Source organism: Equus asinus, chromosome 2 (assembly GCF_041296235.1).
Source record: "Equus asinus isolate D_3611 breed Donkey chromosome 2, EquAss-T2T_v2, whole genome shotgun sequence".
Lineage (NCBI taxonomy): Eukaryota > Metazoa > Chordata > Mammalia > Perissodactyla > Equidae > Equus > Equus asinus.
Genome location: NC_091791.1, coordinates 128652425 through 128670781, shown reverse-complemented (window position 1 = coordinate 128670781; position 18357 = coordinate 128652425). Strand labels below are relative to the sequence as shown.

General features: G+C 41.6%; 1 protein-coding gene across 6 annotated transcripts in view; it reads left to right on the top strand.

The window, feature by feature from the left end:
- The window catches only part of THSD4 (thrombospondin type 1 domain containing 4), a 546849-nt gene that overhangs the window by 445055 nt on the left and 83437 nt on the right, over positions 1-18357 (top strand). For all 6 annotated transcript variants that reach the window (XM_070498910.1, XM_044764622.2, XM_070498902.1 and 3 more), the window contains one exon: positions 13741-13945. In XM_070498910.1, the coding sequence (XP_070355011.1) occupies positions 13741-13945 (205 nt within the window). The remainder of the gene's footprint in view (positions 1-13740; positions 13946-18357) is intronic.

Here is an 18357-nt window from a genome sequence, read left to right as displayed (position 1 = left end):
GGCCCAGAACAGAGAGAGGTTTACACCCTGGCGTGTGAACTTCAGAGTCCAGGTCGGTTATTAACCGTCCTCTCAACCACTCAGGGCTTCTCACTGGCTCTCCACAATCACCCAGCTCTTCCCTCCATCTCTTCTCTGTCTCTTTCTTCTCTTTCCAGCCCTGGAAGCAAAACCAGACTCCTCTCCTATTTAGCCATATCTCAGTTTAGCCATTATGTCTTGTTGCCTTGGTTTCTGCTGATTCCCAGGCCTCGGGGTCCCACCTCCCACCCTAAGCAGTTTATCCAAGTATTTCCACAAAGACAGTTGGCTCTCTATAGGGAGTTGCTATTCAAGCTAGTACAGAAATCCTTTTTCATGTGGTTACAGGGACATAATAAGAAGATAGACCCTTTGAGAAGAGGAAACAGTAAAACGCTGCCTCGAAAGGAGCAAGAGGGCATTGGAGTGTCACGAAAAGAAGTCTCTAGCAGGAAGCCCTCTCTCTGCCTCCTTGGAGAAATCATCTCCCCTGCCAGGTCTTGGTTCTTCATTCATGAAGCAAGGGGCGGGGGCTCCCAGTGCCTTTCCTGCTGTTCCGTACTGGGATTCTCAGGAGACTGTGTTTGCAAACATGTGTCTTACTTCCACCCCTGTCCCCTTTAAAAATCTCACAGAGAAAAGCTTTCCAAAGGCATTATTTCATTTCACTTTGTAACCAAAAGGGTGATAGTGTTGTGTTGTCTTTGTTTTGACTGGATGAGAGAGATGGTTGCCATTTGGGGGTTGGATTGCAACTAGAGAAAAAGTAGAAAGAACGTGGAGAAAACAAAAAGTGACCTAAAAAGTCAAATAATCCCAGATTGCACAGGAATCACCTGAGGATGCTGCTCAAATGCAGATTCTGATTCATTAAGCCTGGGATGGGGCCCAGATTTCTAACAAGCTCTCAGATGATGCCTGTGCTGCTGGGCCATGCATCGCACTTTGAGTAACAAAGGGCTGTAGAGGATCAAATAATGATTCTTGATTATTAATAATAATCAAATTAGTATTCTTGATTTAAAAAAAGAAAACCAAAACAGAGGAGTGAAAAATATGCTTTGGAAGGCTTGACATCCAAAAGGCTAAAATAAAAATGTCTAGGGTTCCAGAGGAAAGTTCTAGTGAAAGAGGGAGAGAGAATTAATATGACTAAATTCAATGAATGAATTAGTGATTATGAAGATCCACACTCAACCCTCACTCTAAGATGACTCCATCAAAGGCCTTCCCCCGAGGAAAGCTTCTGCCTGAGTCAGACAACACTACCATTCTTCCGGGTTCCCAGGCCATGGACCTCCCTGTCTTCCTTACTTTACCTTCGATAGACCGTCCTTCTTCAGTCTGTTGGTTGTTCCTTCAGCACAAACTTGGTGTTGCCTTGCTGTCCATTCTAATTCCATCTCTCTGGTCCAGGCCCCCATCTCTCTGTGCCCATCTTAATGTAGTCGTCTTTGTGCCTCTCACTCTCCAGGCTCTTCCATCTCTAATCCACTGCCTGTGTCTGCCAAGCATCTTCTGAAAACAACATTTTGGTATGCCGTTCCCCAACTCAGGAGCCTTGGGACTCAAACTCCCATGATTTGCTAGCCAGCCTTTTCTCTCTCATCTCCTCGCACCTACCCACCTTCTCTGCCTTCTCTGGAGATCACCCAGTGACATCTAAAAAGCCCATGTAACCCCCACAGTTTAACTTATTTACACAGAATTTTAAGCATTTTCTTGAACATTCTGGAAATAAAAGACCTGAATGTTCCACCCACGTTTTTAAATGTTCCACAAAAAACATTTTGAGAAATGAAAATCGTATCTTAACAACATGGCAGAAACTTGCACGTAAGAGCACAATAAGTGTGCATTCAGCCTGAATTGCTGAGTCCACCCTTGTGTTTCTCAGCTGTCATTCCTTTGAGTATTTAACCACTGTTTCTTGTCCCTAAACTGGTTGCTTAGGTATCGTTTTACAAGGGCTTATAGGTGCCATCTTGTGGAGAAAAATGCAAACAGGCACATTTGGAGATAGGCTGTGTGTCAAGAAAATGACAAGGATTCAAGCATGAGTCTCCCTCATTGCCTTCTGATCTCTGGATTCAGCCACAGTCCTTGCGGGCCTTCTCATTGGACCCACACCTGTACACTTGGGCTGTCTGCACCCAGGAGGCCACGTAATTGGGCCAGGGTGCAAGCAGCCTCCATCCTAGAGCACAGTTCATCAACCCAACTCCATATTGTGTTTTTGCTGATAGTCCGGCTTCCAGAATTTTGCCCTATACAGTGTGGACAGCATGTCTCTGCTCTTTGCAGGAAACTTCTTAGTGCTGATCCCCCGGCAGCGCAAACCACAGCTTCTGACAGACCCATCCCACATGGTGCAGGCCCTTCCGGGGGCCCTTAGAGTTATGAAACAATCTGACCAGATATTTTAAACAGGGTTCTCTTTAAACAGAGAATTTACTGTATAGCCTTACATTTTAAAAGTAAAGTGGAAGTCCAGAGGTTTCTACTATTCTATACAAAAATAAGGGTACCTTACTTTTATAATAGAGCAACTGTCATTGTCATAATTCATTCGCGCCCCTCCACCCCCATTTCAATCCATTTGGGAGCCAGATCATGAAAGTGAAGCATGGGAATTTTAGAGTTTGGGATGCCACCACTCTGGAAAGATGGGAAAGATGACTCTAGCGGGAAGAGGGGTGGTAGTTCTCTTACAGCATGTGAACTCTTTCCCTCTCAGGGCTCCTTTCTTCAGATTTGTAAACATTGCTGCAGTTGATTTTCGCCCAATTTTATCCTACAGGAGCGCCAACATTTTCTTCCAGTTGAATCACTTAGTAAGGTGTTATCTTCTAATGAAATAGGATGAGGTACTGAAAAGCAACAGCCATAAGCTTGATTAAAACCAGATCGCTTGTTTCACAATTGCCTTATTAAGGAAGCCAAAATACCTTTTATCCCATGGACCATTTCTTCTCTTCAAATGAATGACACTGTCAGTGTGTTTCCCGTTGATTCCTGTTTCCAATTTAAGTTTGTCTATACAAAGCAAATTCCTTGGACTTTAGACATGGCAGAATTCTTCCATCAGGGCTGTATCTTTTTTTCAGAAACAATTTAGCACCAGAAGGTCTTAGAGATGATCCAGTTCAAGGAACAAATTCGTCCTATAACTTTGTTCTCTTGATTCCTCAACCAGGTGCTCTTTCATTCAACAAACATTTATTAAGCACCTACTGTGTGCCAGGCACTATGATCTTTCCAGTACATAATCCTGCTCATACTAAAGTTAAGCCAAAAGGCAGGCTTAAAGAGCTCTAGAAGGCTACTTACTGGTTAGTTTGATGGCAGTGAGGAAGTATTTTTTAAAACTGGGTAATTAAGAGTTCTATGCTCATTAGCTCCTTTGAAATCTACAAAGTACTGCTTTTTCACTTTTGTGGAATTGCCATTGTTTCGAAGCTTTCTAGAGGATCTTCCATGTGTTTCTAAAGTGTCCCATGACCTGTGGAGTAAACTAAAGCAGTGATTCTCAACTGCTGGTGGTTTTCTTCCCACAGGGAACATTTGGCAAATGTCTAGAGACATTTTTGTTTGTCATACTGAGGGGAGGGGTGCTACTGGCATCTAGAGGATAGAAGCAAGGGATGCTGCCAACCATCCTACAGTGTAGAAGACAGCCCCCATGACAAAGAACTGTGTGGCCCAAAATATCACTAAGAGCCACAGTCGAGAAACACTGGCCATGAGGAAGAAGAGAAGGCTGGAAGTGAGATGCTAGGCTTTCACACCCTGCCAGCCCCTCTTCAACCAGAGCAGTTTCGCTTTTCTCATTTTACATATTAGACTTCTGCATTTGTGCATGAGATTTTGTTTGAAAAATTTGTTTTTTCTGCTTAAAAAAAAATTGAAGACTGCTGAGGTAGAAGATAACTGTTTACCTTCCATTTTATAGTTGAGACACATTGAGACAAAGCAAGCGGGTGTATGTGACGCAGCATGAGGGCAGTCAGGAGCGATTTGGGAGCATCGACCTAAGCCTCAGTGTTGGCTGCACAGGGTCCTGCACATCTCCCTCGCGACATCACTTGCTGTAGTGAATGATGGGGTCATGTCTGCCTTTCACTTCAATCCAGGGGTTGGCATCTTCTATAACGTGCTAGATCATAAATATTTTAAGCTTTGTGGGCCATACTATCTCTGTTCCAACTACTCACCCCTACTATTGTAGCACAAAAGCAGCCCTAACAATAGGTAAACAAATGGAGATGGGTGTGTTCCGATAAACCTTTATTTACAAAAACAGGCAGTGGGCCAGATTCGGCCTGCAGGCTGTAGTTTGTCGAACTCTGATTTAGACCATAAGTAAGAACCATGTTTGTGTTACCTTCATGTCTCCCCTGGCTGACACTGTATGGACCCATAGTAGGAAACATCTACTGAACTCTATTGAGGGTCAATTGTGCAGGCAGACGTACTAGAAGATTTTAATGAGAATAACAACTGGAAAAAGATCCATTCCAGTATTTCCAAGAGAACTTCTATATAGCATTTCACTGTTTCCCTGTGTTGGACATTTAGGATGTTTCCAATTTTTTTTATTAATAATAATATTGTGATGAGCTCCTTTGTGCAGCAGTTGTTGGCCTCATTTCTTAAATTTCCTTAGCATAAATTCCTAGAAGAAGAATTCCTGTGTCAAACAGTCTATATTGCTGAATTACTTTCCAGGAAGGTGGTATTGATCTACATTCCTGACAGTAATAAGAGGGAGATATTCATCATATGCAACGGATTTCTTTCAACAGAATGTTATGAATAAAAATTTTGGCATCCGTATGTATTTCCATGAATTAGCTCACCATAAATATAAGTAAATCGGTTTTAGCTACTAATCATTTTAATAATAACATTCGCCCACACCGTTGTGACAGCACGATTATTAAGGCACGTTGTTTTACCTGTCGGCGTCATCTAGCCAACCAGTTGAGGTTACCCTATCTAGTGTGTTTACTGAGCCCACACAGTAACATCTGCTTCCCATTAGGGAATCAGAAGCCCTGCTATGTACACACCTGGCACCGGCCTACCCTGCCGTGACGTACAGAGGCCTCCTCTCCATGAAATTCACCACCAGCTGTGTCATCCAGATTGCTCATTTCCTTCAGGAAACTTCGTTTAGGTTAATTTTGGCACACAATCGGGGGCAATTCTTGAGCAATTTCTCCTGTGGTGGCTCACAATGTGTAAAATTTTCCTACAATATGATGCAAAAATCACTGGAAGAATACTAAGGATATCTGAGAGTTGTCCAATCGCCTTTGTAACAGGAAGAAATATCTCTTTTGAACTGCAGTTCATGGTGAGCAAAGAAAAGAACATGAGATAAAGGTAGGCCGGGGGGTGTTCGTCTGTCTGCTTCACTAGGTGCTGTTGGAGATGTAAAGGTGAAGGGGCCTACCTTTATAGTGAACCTTGGCCATTTCTTAGCTCTTTAGATTTTTCTGATCTCCAAATGAAGAAGAAAAATATCTGTGACTGAGAAGTAATAGAAAATGTTATAGAAATAGGGGTGGGTCTGAGCAGTTGCATGAGGATGTGATTTACTTCAAAGCGGATAGATTCCACATGAAACCAGTGGACAGTGACTTTAAAAATATTTTCTGAGAAGCCACCCTTTTGCAGCATTCTTCTAAGTGATCTCCATGTTTCCCTCATCTTATCCTCCCAACAGTGCTATGAGGTGGGTGCTGTACCGTCCCCAGCCACAGATAAAGAAACTGAGGCACAGAATGGCTAATTAACATGTCCAAAGATACAGTGCTTCTAAGTGTCAGAGCCAGCACAAGACCTATGTCCAGCCGACCATAGTGCCCACCTTAAGTGCCCACTGATGGCACTTTGGTGGTCCCTCGAAAAGAATTTGGAGACATAGGCCAGCATGTTAAATCATCCCCATCAGCTGACTTCAGTTGAACAGCCTCCTGATATACAAGCCAGAATTCAGGCCAGATTCATTTCTGCGTGCTGTCCCTTGAAAGATCTGGATGGTGGGGGAGGTGTTTTCAGCGCTGACCCCAGAGAGAAGTGACCCATCCAGCATCACACAGCAAGTCAAGGACTGAGCCAGGACTACACGCCAGGCTTCCTGATTCCCAGCCCACCACTCTTTCCATCATGCCAAACTGCTCTTTCTGCTAAATGACATCAGCTGCACTTACCAGTTTTATGTCCTTGTCCTGGAGGAAAAGACAGGCTGCTTTGAAGAAAGTAACATGGTACATGAATCTATACGTATGATAAAACTTCATATACACCAGAAAAGTGCGTGTAAGAAATGGCAAAACCAAATAAGCTTTGTTCTTGAGTTAATGGTGGTGTAATGGCAATGGGGTATGTGTTTTTGACACTGCTCTGTGCTTGTGTGAGTTATTATCATCAGCGCAAGCTCAGTGAAGGTCACTGAAACTCTGCTATTTTTGTAACTTCTTAAACTATTTCTTAACTATTATGAGTCTTAACTATTAAACTTCTTAAACTATTGTGAGTCTTAAACTATTTCAAAATAAAAAGCTATAAGAAATTAATGTAATAGGAAGAAGCTAAAATATTTATTCACTTAACTGTATGTAAAGTATTGTGTTAAAAAAGCTGATGTGGAAGAGAGAAATAATGTGGTCCATACTTCATAATATCAGAAGAGGAGAACGCCGGTCACTTGTGGGCCAGCTTCTCACTAGGACTGTATGGTAACAGCGCCTTGAACTTGCTCCTCTACGCCCAGGTCACTGCCACCATCTACCCCTTCAACAAACTAGAACCCTCAGCATGACCTCTGATCCTTTAGGGGGCAATTCTTGCATAATGATTAAAAGCATGGGCTTTGGTTTTGTCATAAACGGCTGTTGGATCTTGTCAAATGCTTTCTCTGCATCTATTGAGATGATCCTGTGGTTTTTATTCCTCAGTTTGTTGATGTGGTGTATCACGTTGATTGATTTGCGGATGTTGAACCATCCCTGTGTCCCTGGTATGAATCCCACTTGATCATGAGGTATCATCCTTTTGATGTATTGCTGAACTCGGGTTGCCAAAATTTTGTGGAGATTTTTGCATCTATATTCATCAGCGATATTGGCCTGTAGTTTTCCCTTTTTGTGCTGTCCTTGTCAGGCTTTGGTATCAGAGTGATGTTGCCCTCATAGAATGTGTTAGGAAGTGTTCCATCTTCCCTAATTTTTTGGAATAGCTTGAGAAGGATAGGTATTAAATCCTCTCTGAAAGTTTGGTAAAATTCCCCAGGAAAGCCGTTTGGTCCTGGGGTTTTATTCTTTGGGATGCTTTTGATTGCTGTTTCAGTCTCTTTGCTTGTGACTGGTCTATTCAGATTGTCTGTTTCTTCTTGTCTCAGCTTTGGGAGGTTGTAAGAGTCTAAGGATTTATCCATTTCCTCTAGGTCATCCATTTTGTTGGCATATAGTTTTTCTTAGTATTCTCCTATATTCCATTGTATTTCTGTGGAATCGGTTGTTATTTCTCCTCTTTCATTTCTGATTTTGTTTATGTGAGCGTTCTCTCTTTTTTCTTGTAAGTCTGGCTATGGGTTTGTCAATTTTATTTACCTTCTCAAAGAACCAGCTCTTTGTTTCATTGATCCTTTCTACTTCCTTTTTTGTTTCAATAGCATTTCTTTCTGCTCTGATTTTTATTATTTCTCTCCTTCTGCTGACTTTGGGCTTTGTTTGTTCTTCTTTTTCTAATTCAGTTAGGTGTAATTTGAGATTGCTTATTTGGGATTTATCTTGTTTGTTAAGGTGTGCCTGTATTGTGATGAATTTCCCTCTTAATACAGCTTTTGCTGCATCCCATATGAGTTGGTATGGTATGTTATCATTTTCATTGTCTCTAGATATTTTTTGATTTCTCCTTTAATTTCTTCAATGGTCCATTGCTTGTTCAATAGCATGTTGTTTAGTCTCCACATCTTTGTCCCTTTCTCAGCTTTTTTCTTGTAATTAATTTCTAGGTTTATAGCATTATGATCAGAAAAGATGCTTGTTATTATTTCAATTTTCTTAAATTTATAGAGGCTTGCCTTGTTTCCCAACGTATGGTCTATCCTTGAGAATGTTCCGTGCACACTTGAGAAGAATGTGTATTCTGCTGGTTTTGGATCAAATGTCCTATATATGTCTATTAATTCCAACTGGTTTAGCTTTTCATTTAATTCCACTGTTTCCTTGTTGATTTTCTGTCTGGATAAGCTATCCATTGATGTGATTTGGGTGTTGAGGCCCCCTACTATTATTGTGTTATTATGTTTGTTAATAGTTGCTTTATGAACCTTGGTGCTCTTGTGTTGGGTGCATAGATATTTATCAGCATTATTTCTTCTTGATGGAGTATCCCTTTGATCATTATATACTGCCCCTCTTTGTCTCTCTTTACCTGTCTTATCTTGAAGTCTACTTTGTCTACTGTAAGTATGACAACACTTGCTTTCTAATGTTGGCCATTAGCTTGGAGTATCATCTTCCACTCCTTCACTCTGAGCCTGTGTTTGTCATTGGAGCTGAGATGTGTTTCCTGGAGGCAGAAAATTGTTGGGTCTTGTTCTTTAATCCATTTCACCACTCTGTGTCTTTTTATTGGAGAATTCAATCCATTTACATTTAGGGTGATTATTGATGTATGAAGGCTTAACGCTGTCATTATATCACTTGTTTTCCAGTTTTCCTGCATTTCCTTTGTTTCTCATCCTGTGTGTTTTGGTCTACCCACTGAATTATGTAGTTTTTTATGATATGTTTCTTTGTTTTTTCCTTACTTATTTTTTATGTCTCTGTTCTGCTCTTTTGTTTAGTGGTTACCCTGAGATTTGTGTTCAGAATCTCATGGATAAGATAGTCCATTTTCTGGTGGACTCTTATTTCCTTAGATGGGCTTTGGTTTTAGACCTGGGTTCATATCCCAGTTCAATCTCTTACTAGCAGCAGCAGCATGGTTGGGGCCAGTTACCTAACCTTTCTCCTGAGTCTTAGTCTCCTACGGTTTTCAGCAATATCACAGATTGCTTTTAAGATTAAATGAGAGAAATATATGTTCAGAGGACCTGGAATGTAGTATAGACTCCAAAAGTGTTAGCTATGATGATGCTGAGGAGGATGGGGAAGAAGAGGAGGACGAGGCTTCAAGCTCCCTTTTTCCCCCCCCAACCAATCCATCACAAAGGCCTGACACCCCCAAGGAAGGTTCACATGCCTCTTGTTCTGACTTCTCTCTTGAGGAGTGAACCCTGGGTGCTCAGAGTCCAGAGATGGGTCCTGAGGAAACAGGATGTCACCTTTAGTTCTCGGCATCACTTGTGCAGCCACACCCTTTACCAAAATAACCTCCAGGCTATGTGGACGTCTACCAGGAAACAGTGCTGCAGCCCTCCTTCTCAATGTCTAGACTCATCCAGAGTGGCTGTGCTGTGCAGGAAGTCTGGTGGGGGGAGCCATTGAACTGTGCAGAGCATTTTAATATAATGTCTGATTCAGATAAAATGGTGTTTTGTCTGTCTGTGGTTGTCTGAAACGACCCATGGCTGTGTAATTTCCTTGTGATCATCCCACTGTAACTGGGCTGGGGGCTGAGGATGGATGTGATGTCTGTCCCCACCTTCAGCGGTTCTCATTCATTCCTAAAATATCCCCTACACCCTGTTTACAAGAGAGAGACTGACTAGACTGCCTGTTCTCCTTACTCGAGGACCCTCTCCACACTGCAGCCACAGTTATCTGAAAGACAAGTCTGACCGTGGCTCTCCCCTTCTTCAGACGTCTAGTGCTGCTGATGCCATCTGATAAAATTCTAATCCTTCACCCTGGTAAACAAAATTCTTGACAAATTTAGCTGAATTCTGCAGCCTCATTTCATCCCTCCCAGCAGCCCTACACTTCCACGTGTCAGTCTGTGAACATGCTTTCATACTTTCTGAGTGTTCTTTCCTACCTCTGTGCCTTGGTACACATTGTTCCCTTTACCTGGAGTGCCCCACGAGACTGAGCTGATGCAGGGACAAATTGAGTCCCAGGGTAGCAGGTGGGGAAAGGGAGGAAGGTGAGATATTACCAGACAGGGCAGGGAGTGAGTGCTGACCAGCTTCTCTGTCCATCTTCCCCATCAGTGACAAGTATAGGCATGTCCTTAATTCAGTTAGAATTAACTCTCACTTTGGCAACATGGGATCTAGTTTCCAGAATCTCTTTTAGTGCTGGTACTTTTTTGTCTCAAAGCAAAAGAGAACCAGGTTTGGGGACGGAGTTGGGTTGGGGGGTGGAAATCATGCATGGAAAACATTTTCCTTGTTTTTCTGCTAAAATGTGCATAGTGCAAGGGCAAGAAATATTTGAGGGAGGGGAAAAATATAGCAAACATGGCATTTTGAAAGTCTAATTGGATATGGATGAACATACTGAGATGATGTTCTTTTATTGTCAGAAATAATGTTTTACAGAGAAGCTATTTGTGAAGAGAGACCAGTTATTATTGATGGACTAATGTGCACTCAAGAATATGGAAGTAATAATGCAGACTTATGGTACCTGCAGAAAGATGTCAATCAAACGTGAAGTTGGAGGGGAAAGAATGAACACTTTCTGATTTGACTTTGCCTGTAGGATTTGACCTGTAGGACTCAGATGAACAGACCCAGGATTGTTGAACAAAATCAAAAGTGGACTCTGAATGGTTTACTGACCACTTTGCCCCCTGAGATGTGTTCTGACAATTGCTCTTAGAATTCAAGAACCTACACAAGCCTATGATTCAGCAAACATGTGTCTCAACTTTCAGAATACCATTCTGACTTCAAGTACCATTTCCTATCCCTATAACCCAGGGAAATACTCCTGTCATCCCAATATTTCATTGTCCAAACTACACTCCGCTCATTTCCATCTGTCCATGGAAATGTGACAGAATTCTTTGCTCAGACCACATGTTCCAACTTTAGACTCAGGAAACATGATTGTGAGTCCTATGGAGTCAGCTCCAGAAGTGGAAAAGGATTCCATAAAGATCATTCCATTCTGTTTAAGGTTTAATTGCCCCAAGAGAAAAATGAATAGGGAGGGGGAAGATAAAGCAAAAAGATCTTGGAATGAGTAATAGGAAGACTCTTTGGGGGAGGAAATGCAGGAGGGTCAGAGCTCCTTTAAGCACTGATGAGGCTGCCTGTACAAGGAGCACCCCGTTAGTTAGACTCATATCATCCAGCATAATGATGTTTCGGGCCCTTGCTTCCCTGCACCCTTCTGCCCTGGGAAAAAGGCTTTGGGGGAGCCAACAAAAGTCCTGCTGCTCAGCACTTCAGAGCCAGTGACCCAGGGGGCCCAGATCTCAACCAATTTGATTTGATTTCGTAAGAAACTGTGACTGAGGACACTCCTTTGGGGTCGGGGGTACTTTGCTAAGTGTTTGCATTGTCTCTCATTTAGAACAGAAGTCTTGGGGACAAACCCCAATTTTTTTTTAATTAAGATTATGATAGTTAACAACCTTGTGAAATTAAAGTTGTACGTTATTATTAGTCATGTTGTAGGTACACCACTTCACCCCTAGTGCCCTCCCCCATCCCCCCTTTCCCCTGGTAACCACCGATCAGTTCTCTTTGCCTATACGTTAACTACCACCTATGAGTGGAGTCATACAGAGTTCGTCTTTCTCTGTCTGGCTTATTTCACTCAACATAATACCCTCAAGGTCCATCCATGTTGTTGTGAATGGGACGACTTTGTCCGTTTTTAGAGCTGAGTAGTATTCCATTGTATATATATACCACATCTTCTTTATCCAATCGTCAGTTGCTGGGCACTTAGGTTGCTTCCATGTCTTGGCTATTGTGAATAATGCTGCGATGAACATAGGGGTGCATGGGACTTTTGGAATTGCTGATTTCAGGTTCTTAGGATAGATACCCAGTAGTGGGATGGCTGGGTCATAAGGTATTTCTATTTTTAATTTTTTGAGAAATCTCCATACTGTTTTCCATAGTGGCTGCACCAATTTGCATTCCCACCAACAGTGGATGAGGGTTCCTTTTTCTCCACAGCCTCTCCAACATTTGTCACTTTTTGTTTTGGATATTTTTGCCATTCTAACAGGTGTAAGGTGATAACTTAGAATAGTTTTGATTTGCATTTCCCCGATGATTAGTGATGATGAGCATCTTTTCATGTGTCTATTGGCCATCTGTATGTCTTCTTTGGAGAAATGTCTGTTCATGTCCCCTGCCCATTTTTTGATCGGGTTGTTTGATTTTTTGTTGTTGAGCTGTGTGAGTTCTTTATATATTATGGAGATTAGCCCTTTGTCAGATAAATAACTTGTAAATATTTTTTCACAATTGGTGGGATTTTTTTTGTTTCAATTCTGTTTTCCCTTGCTCTTTAGTCTGATGAAGTCCCATTTGTTTATTCTTTCTATTGTTTCCCTCATCTGAGGGGTTATGGTGTCCGAAAAGATTCTTTTGAAACTGATGTCAAAGAGTGTACTGCCTATATTCTCTTCTAGAAGACTTATTGTTTCAGGCCTAATCTTTAGGTCTTTGATCCATTTTGAGTTTATTTTTGTGAATGGTGAAAAAGAATGGTTAATTTTCATTCTTTTACATGTGGCTGTCCAGTTTTCCCAGCACCATTTGTTGAAGAGACATTCTTTTCTCCATTGTAGGCCCTCAGCTCCTTTGTCGAAGATTAGCTGTCCATAGATGTGTGGTTTTATTTCTGGGCTTTCAATTCTGTTCCATTGATCTGTGCACCTGTTTTTGTACCAGTACCATGCTGTTTTGATTACTGTAGCTTTGTAGTATGCTTTGAAGTCAGGGATTGTGATGCCTCCGGCTTTGTTCTTCTTTCTCAGGATTGCTTTAGCAATTCGGGGTCTTTTCTTGCCCCATATGAATTTTAGGATTCTTTGTTCAATTTCTGTAAAGGATGTCATTGGGATTCTGATTGGGATAGCGTTGAATCTGTAGATTGCTTTAGGTAGTATGGACATTTTAACTATGTTTTTTCTTCCAGTCCATGTGCATGGAATGTCTTTCCATCTCTTTATGTCATCATCGATTTCTTTCAAGGAAGTCTTGTAGTTTTCGTTGTATAGATCTTTCACTTCCTTGGTTAAATTTATCCCAAGGTATTTTATTCTTTTTGTTGCGATCGACAAACCCCAATTTTAAGTGTTGTACTTATCGTGGTCCCCAAGAGCTTCTTTATGTAAAAATCCCAGCATAGTCCAGCCTCTCCTCTCTCAGAGTCCAACAGAGGGATGGATTTGTGGGACAACTTCACTGTCCACCCTGTGTAAATACATTTCCGGCCCCCACACCCTCCCTTTTCCTTTTCTCTGCATTATTTTTCTCCTGATCATTTACCACCACCAAGCATACTCTCTTTTATTTACTTGTCTTGTTTACTGTCTGTGGCCCCCATCCCGCCCCTAGAAAGTACATTTCACACATACCTAGAAGAAAAGTTCCTTTCCCAAAGTAAGTGTTCCATGAATATCTGTTGAATGAAGGGAAGAATGAACTTGTTCATCTGCAGGAGCTGGATGGGGGCAAGAGGAAGGTCAGTTCAAGTCCCACCAATAGATCTTCAGTTTCCCCTCTCCCTTTCTTCCCCCAGTGCTTCTGTTACATGCTACAAGAGTCTTTTGTTTTCCACCTCTTTGCAGAGCATTGGCTGCGATGACTACCTAGGCTCCGACAAAGTCGTGGACAAATGCGGGGTGTGCGGAGGCGATAACACGGGCTGTCAGGTTGTGTCGGGCGTGTTTAAGCATGCCCTCACCAGCCTGGGCTACCATCGAGTTGTTGAGATTCCCCAAGGAGCCACAAAAATCAACATCACCGAGATGTACAAGAGCAACAACTATTTGGGTAAGCTTGGGCTTTTTCCAGAGGAAACCATCTGTCGCTATCAGATGATTTATTCCTTCCAGGATCGTGACACAGCAGGGTCCAGAGGTCCTTGGACACGTAGAAGGTGCCACTGGGGAATGTCAAGGCACCACCTGGCCTCTGCCTTGAAATGAGAGGCTTGGGTGGAGAAAGTAAAAAAAGTCCCTTTTCCAAGTAAATGTTTAATATCTACACATTTAGGCCAGCCTCTGTTCCTTCCAAGAGAAACATGGTTATGAAATCGATAACAGGCTAAATTGTTTCTCTGAGATGGGAGAGGATCTTTGAAAAATGAGGAGATCTGCCAGTCTTTGTTCTGTTGGAGTTTGAGGTGGCCAGGAGGAGTTGATGATCCTGTCTGGACCTTCACTCCCTGGGGTCCAAAGCAAAAGCCATTTTTCACTTCTTTCTGCTTCACCCGCCTGGGGCAGCAGTGTGTGTATAGTAGGAGTGTATCTTCTGAACAGCTGCAGAACCCCTCAGCAGTCACTTTGGGCACTGTCATCAAGGTTGAGAGGCCATTTTTAACCCATTTTCCTACCAAAAGAGATCTTTGTTGATACTTCCTTCTGAGTTTCTGGCTGATTGCATCTTATGCACAGCAAATCGAGTCACAAATTAATTTTTACCAACTTCTAATTCATGTAAGCATATACAAATCAGTTAAAAAAATAATATAAGGAAAGCAGTTTCTTAAAGTCATTGAATGAACAGCAGTATTCATTTTTATTTTTTCATTATTTATTTAACAGAAACTTAAATAGAACAGACTATGTGCCAGGCACTATTCTTAGTGCTTTACAAGCATTAAATCATTGAACCCTCTCAACAGTCCTAGGGGATAGGAGCTTTTTCCATCCTCATTTTATAGATAAGGAAACAGGCACAGAGAGATTATATAACTTTCCAAGGCCACACAGCCAGGAAAAGGTGAAGCTGGGATTCAAACCCAGGCAGTCTGTCTCCAAGCATGGTAGTCTACCAAGAGATGACACCTGCAAGCAGGTCTAGAACCTGAGTTCTTCTGGTACGCCATTGGCCAGGCGGCAGTCAATGGCTGCAGCAGGTGGGAGATGACTAACTTTGCAAATTTTGAGTATCAGAATCACCCCAGAAGGTAACTCTGGACCCAAGAACTCCAGATTCTGCAGCTCTTCCTTCTCTGCCCAGTCAAGCAACCAAAATTAGCTTCGCTTGGTTTTATTGGTAAGAGGAGGAAGGGGCGGCAGATGGGACTTGAAGACAAATCCAACTGAAGAGGAAAGCTGTTACATTTGCTCTGGCAAAGCCAGGAGCCACTATGGTGGCAGTGAGCCTAGTTTACCACTGAGTGGTTTGCGTGTTATTTTTATTTGCAAAAAATAGTCTTTGCGTGTTTCCTCCTTTCTTTTGTACTATTAGGAGATCCCATCTCCATAAACATCCTGTCTCCTAGAATGGAACATGTTCTTCGGGGGATTATTTGAAGCGTGATTGTGTCCAAATGCACCAGCAAACAATGCCACTTTTTATGAGCTTTGTGTTGTTTTTAGTAAATTTTCCCTGGCTCGAATTCGTCCTATTCAGTAAGTGGTTTTTAAGCTGTGCCCTCTGGAGAGAAAATATGTTATCCTGTGTGAATGTCTGGATGTCTGAACGGAAACTGCTCTCAGAGACTCAGTGTTTTCATCTAGAGTATGGGCGAAGAATCTTGGCCTTACAAGTATTTTCGTGAGACTCAATGGGATAACAGATATTCAGGACCCAGCAGAGCCGCTGGCACTTATTAGCTCTTGACAAATGTTTCTTCCTTTTCTTTTGTCTCAGAAAACTTGTCAAAGCTTTCTGAAATCCAGATTCCCTCTCCCCCTAAAAAAGATGAGGAGGCAGAAGAGAAGGGAAGTAACCAGAGTCAATGGGAGGGTGACTCAGAAAGGCAAGTTCAATTTCCTCTGCCCAGCGACCAGCGGGGTACATGAGAAATCCAGAATCCGTGGCAGTATTACAGGAGGCCACGTGGGCAAAGGAGGGAGGATGGAAATGGAAGAACAGGCTGTAGTGAAAGGAAGTTCCAGAGGTGATGAACAGGAGCTTCTGTCTGTAGCACTTCAGCATCACTTGGGTAGCATCACCTGGGATGCCCTTTTTTTCCTTTTTTTATTCCTTTTGCTATTGAGATATAATTCACATACCATAAAATTCACTCTTTTAAAGTGTACAGTGGGTGCTATGGTCTTTTTCTTATCACAGATTCTCTTTACCTATCCCACTTATCCTGCTAAATCTCCTGTTCTGTGAAGTCTATATATTTTAAAAGTTGAATTGCATGGCATTGCTAAGATGCTGTATAAGCCACCAGAGCACAGATCTAGCTACTTTTGAACCATCCAGTGACTGTCTTTTACATTACACATTTTCAAACATTGAAACATTTTTCAAAGAGATATGTGGTGGGTTTCTCCACAATTTTCCAGGTAATGATGAAGGTTTCAGTTTTCTTACTTTGTGATTTCTGGCTACGTGAACTGTATTTTGTATAAAAATTTGACTTGACGCACAAAACTGATTTGGCTGTTTGCATACATTTCTTCTACAGAATAGGCAATTTCGAAGAAATGAATAGTTCAAATCTGTATCATTGCTTTTAAAAAATGCACAACTTTTTTTCAGTTGCCTTATTGTTTTCCAGAATTACCTTTAGTTATTTGTAATGCAAATCAAACTTTCCTTGTGAAATACTTGGTATTTTGTAATGACTGCCTGTCCACACTTTCTAGAGATAGAAAGTAGATTTCTGTGAAAACAGAAGGACTTGTGTTATTAGTGCTGGAGAAGATGGTTTAATCATCTCATTTTAAAAGATTTTTTTAAGAGGTTGGCCCAGTGGCATAGTGGTTGAGTTTGCGTGCTCTGCTTCAGCGGCCTGGGGTTTGCAGGTTCACGGGTTTGGATCCTGGCTACAGATCTGCATACCACTCATCAAGCCATGCTGTGGCAGCATCCCACATATGAAATAGAGGAAGATTGGCACAGATGTTAGCTCAGTAACAATCTCCCTCAAGCAAAAAGAGGAGGATTAGCAATGGATGTTAGCTCAGGACCAATCTTCCTCACCAAAAAAAGAAAGAAAAAATTTTTTAAACCTTCAATATTTAAATAACTTACTCTAGGCTAGTCACTTAGGCAATAATAGTAATCATGCTGTATGTGTAATGCTTCAGTCTCCAAGCTTTTTTCCATGCATGGTCTTCTGACTTTGAAAACTAGACATTCTTTACTTTGCTTGCCCTAAAAAAGATTTGGAGTATCTTACTAAAGGTGCAATTATAGAGTTAGGGTGTGAAAATTGAAATTAAAAAATCAAGAACTACACAGAAGAAAGAGGCATATATACCAAAAACCTTGGCTAATATGTAAAGAGTTACAGTGCATTCAACCTGACCCTGAGTTTATGGCTTAATTTGGTCTGGCCATCAAGAACTGGACCTGCTGGACTCAGTTTCCAATGGCCTGAGGTCTGGCCCTGGCCCTGCCATAACTCACAGGGGCACTGGCCCATGTGGAGCTGGGGGGACAGGCCAACCCTGCACTTCACGATGCACACTGTTTCTCTAAGCGAAGCTACAGAAACCATGACCTTTAATGGTGTGCAGATTTCAGGAGACGGGATTTTATTCATCTCATTTTAGGCAGGAAACCGTGAAATTCTGTATTATTGAGCTCCACCTTTCGGTGTTTATTTGAATTTGTTCACATGCTGCAAAATGTAAACTAGTTGATGGATGATGGATCCTCAGATCTCTTTTTTATTTTAATGAAAAAGGCTATGGAACCTCTGTATCTGTTGTAGGCTGTGGATTCCCCTTTTGCATGTGAGTTATTCTGAACCGTGCTCTTTGAAAATAAAAAGTTGAATCTAATTTTATTTAAATGATTGACATTTTTTATTACTTCCTTCTTCCTTAGTAATAAGATGTTGTAAAATTATTTCAGCCGCAATATCAAAGATTGGCAGAGTTCGGTCAGCTCAGCTTACTAATGTCATTATGTAACCGTTAAGAAATCAGACGTAAAAGCATGCCAAGCAAAAATTGATGCTACAGGATACGTTCTCCCTGCCAACGTGGTGCACTGTCAGAGAGCCTTAGACTTGGAAGGGGTTTTTCAAGATCTGTACGCTTTTAAAAATAAACTGGCGATACTTTTACTTCTAAGCATGTTTTCTTAAACGTTTTGAACAGTAATAATAATGGGCAGCATTTTAAAAATCAAGTATCATGAATCATCTATAATTTGCAACCCTTTATTTATTAGTTCAGCAGCTTTCTATATGGGAAAGATTGGAGTATTTGGATTATATGATGTCTGACGTTTGCATAACAATGAATCCCAAAGATTTTTTCATATGCATT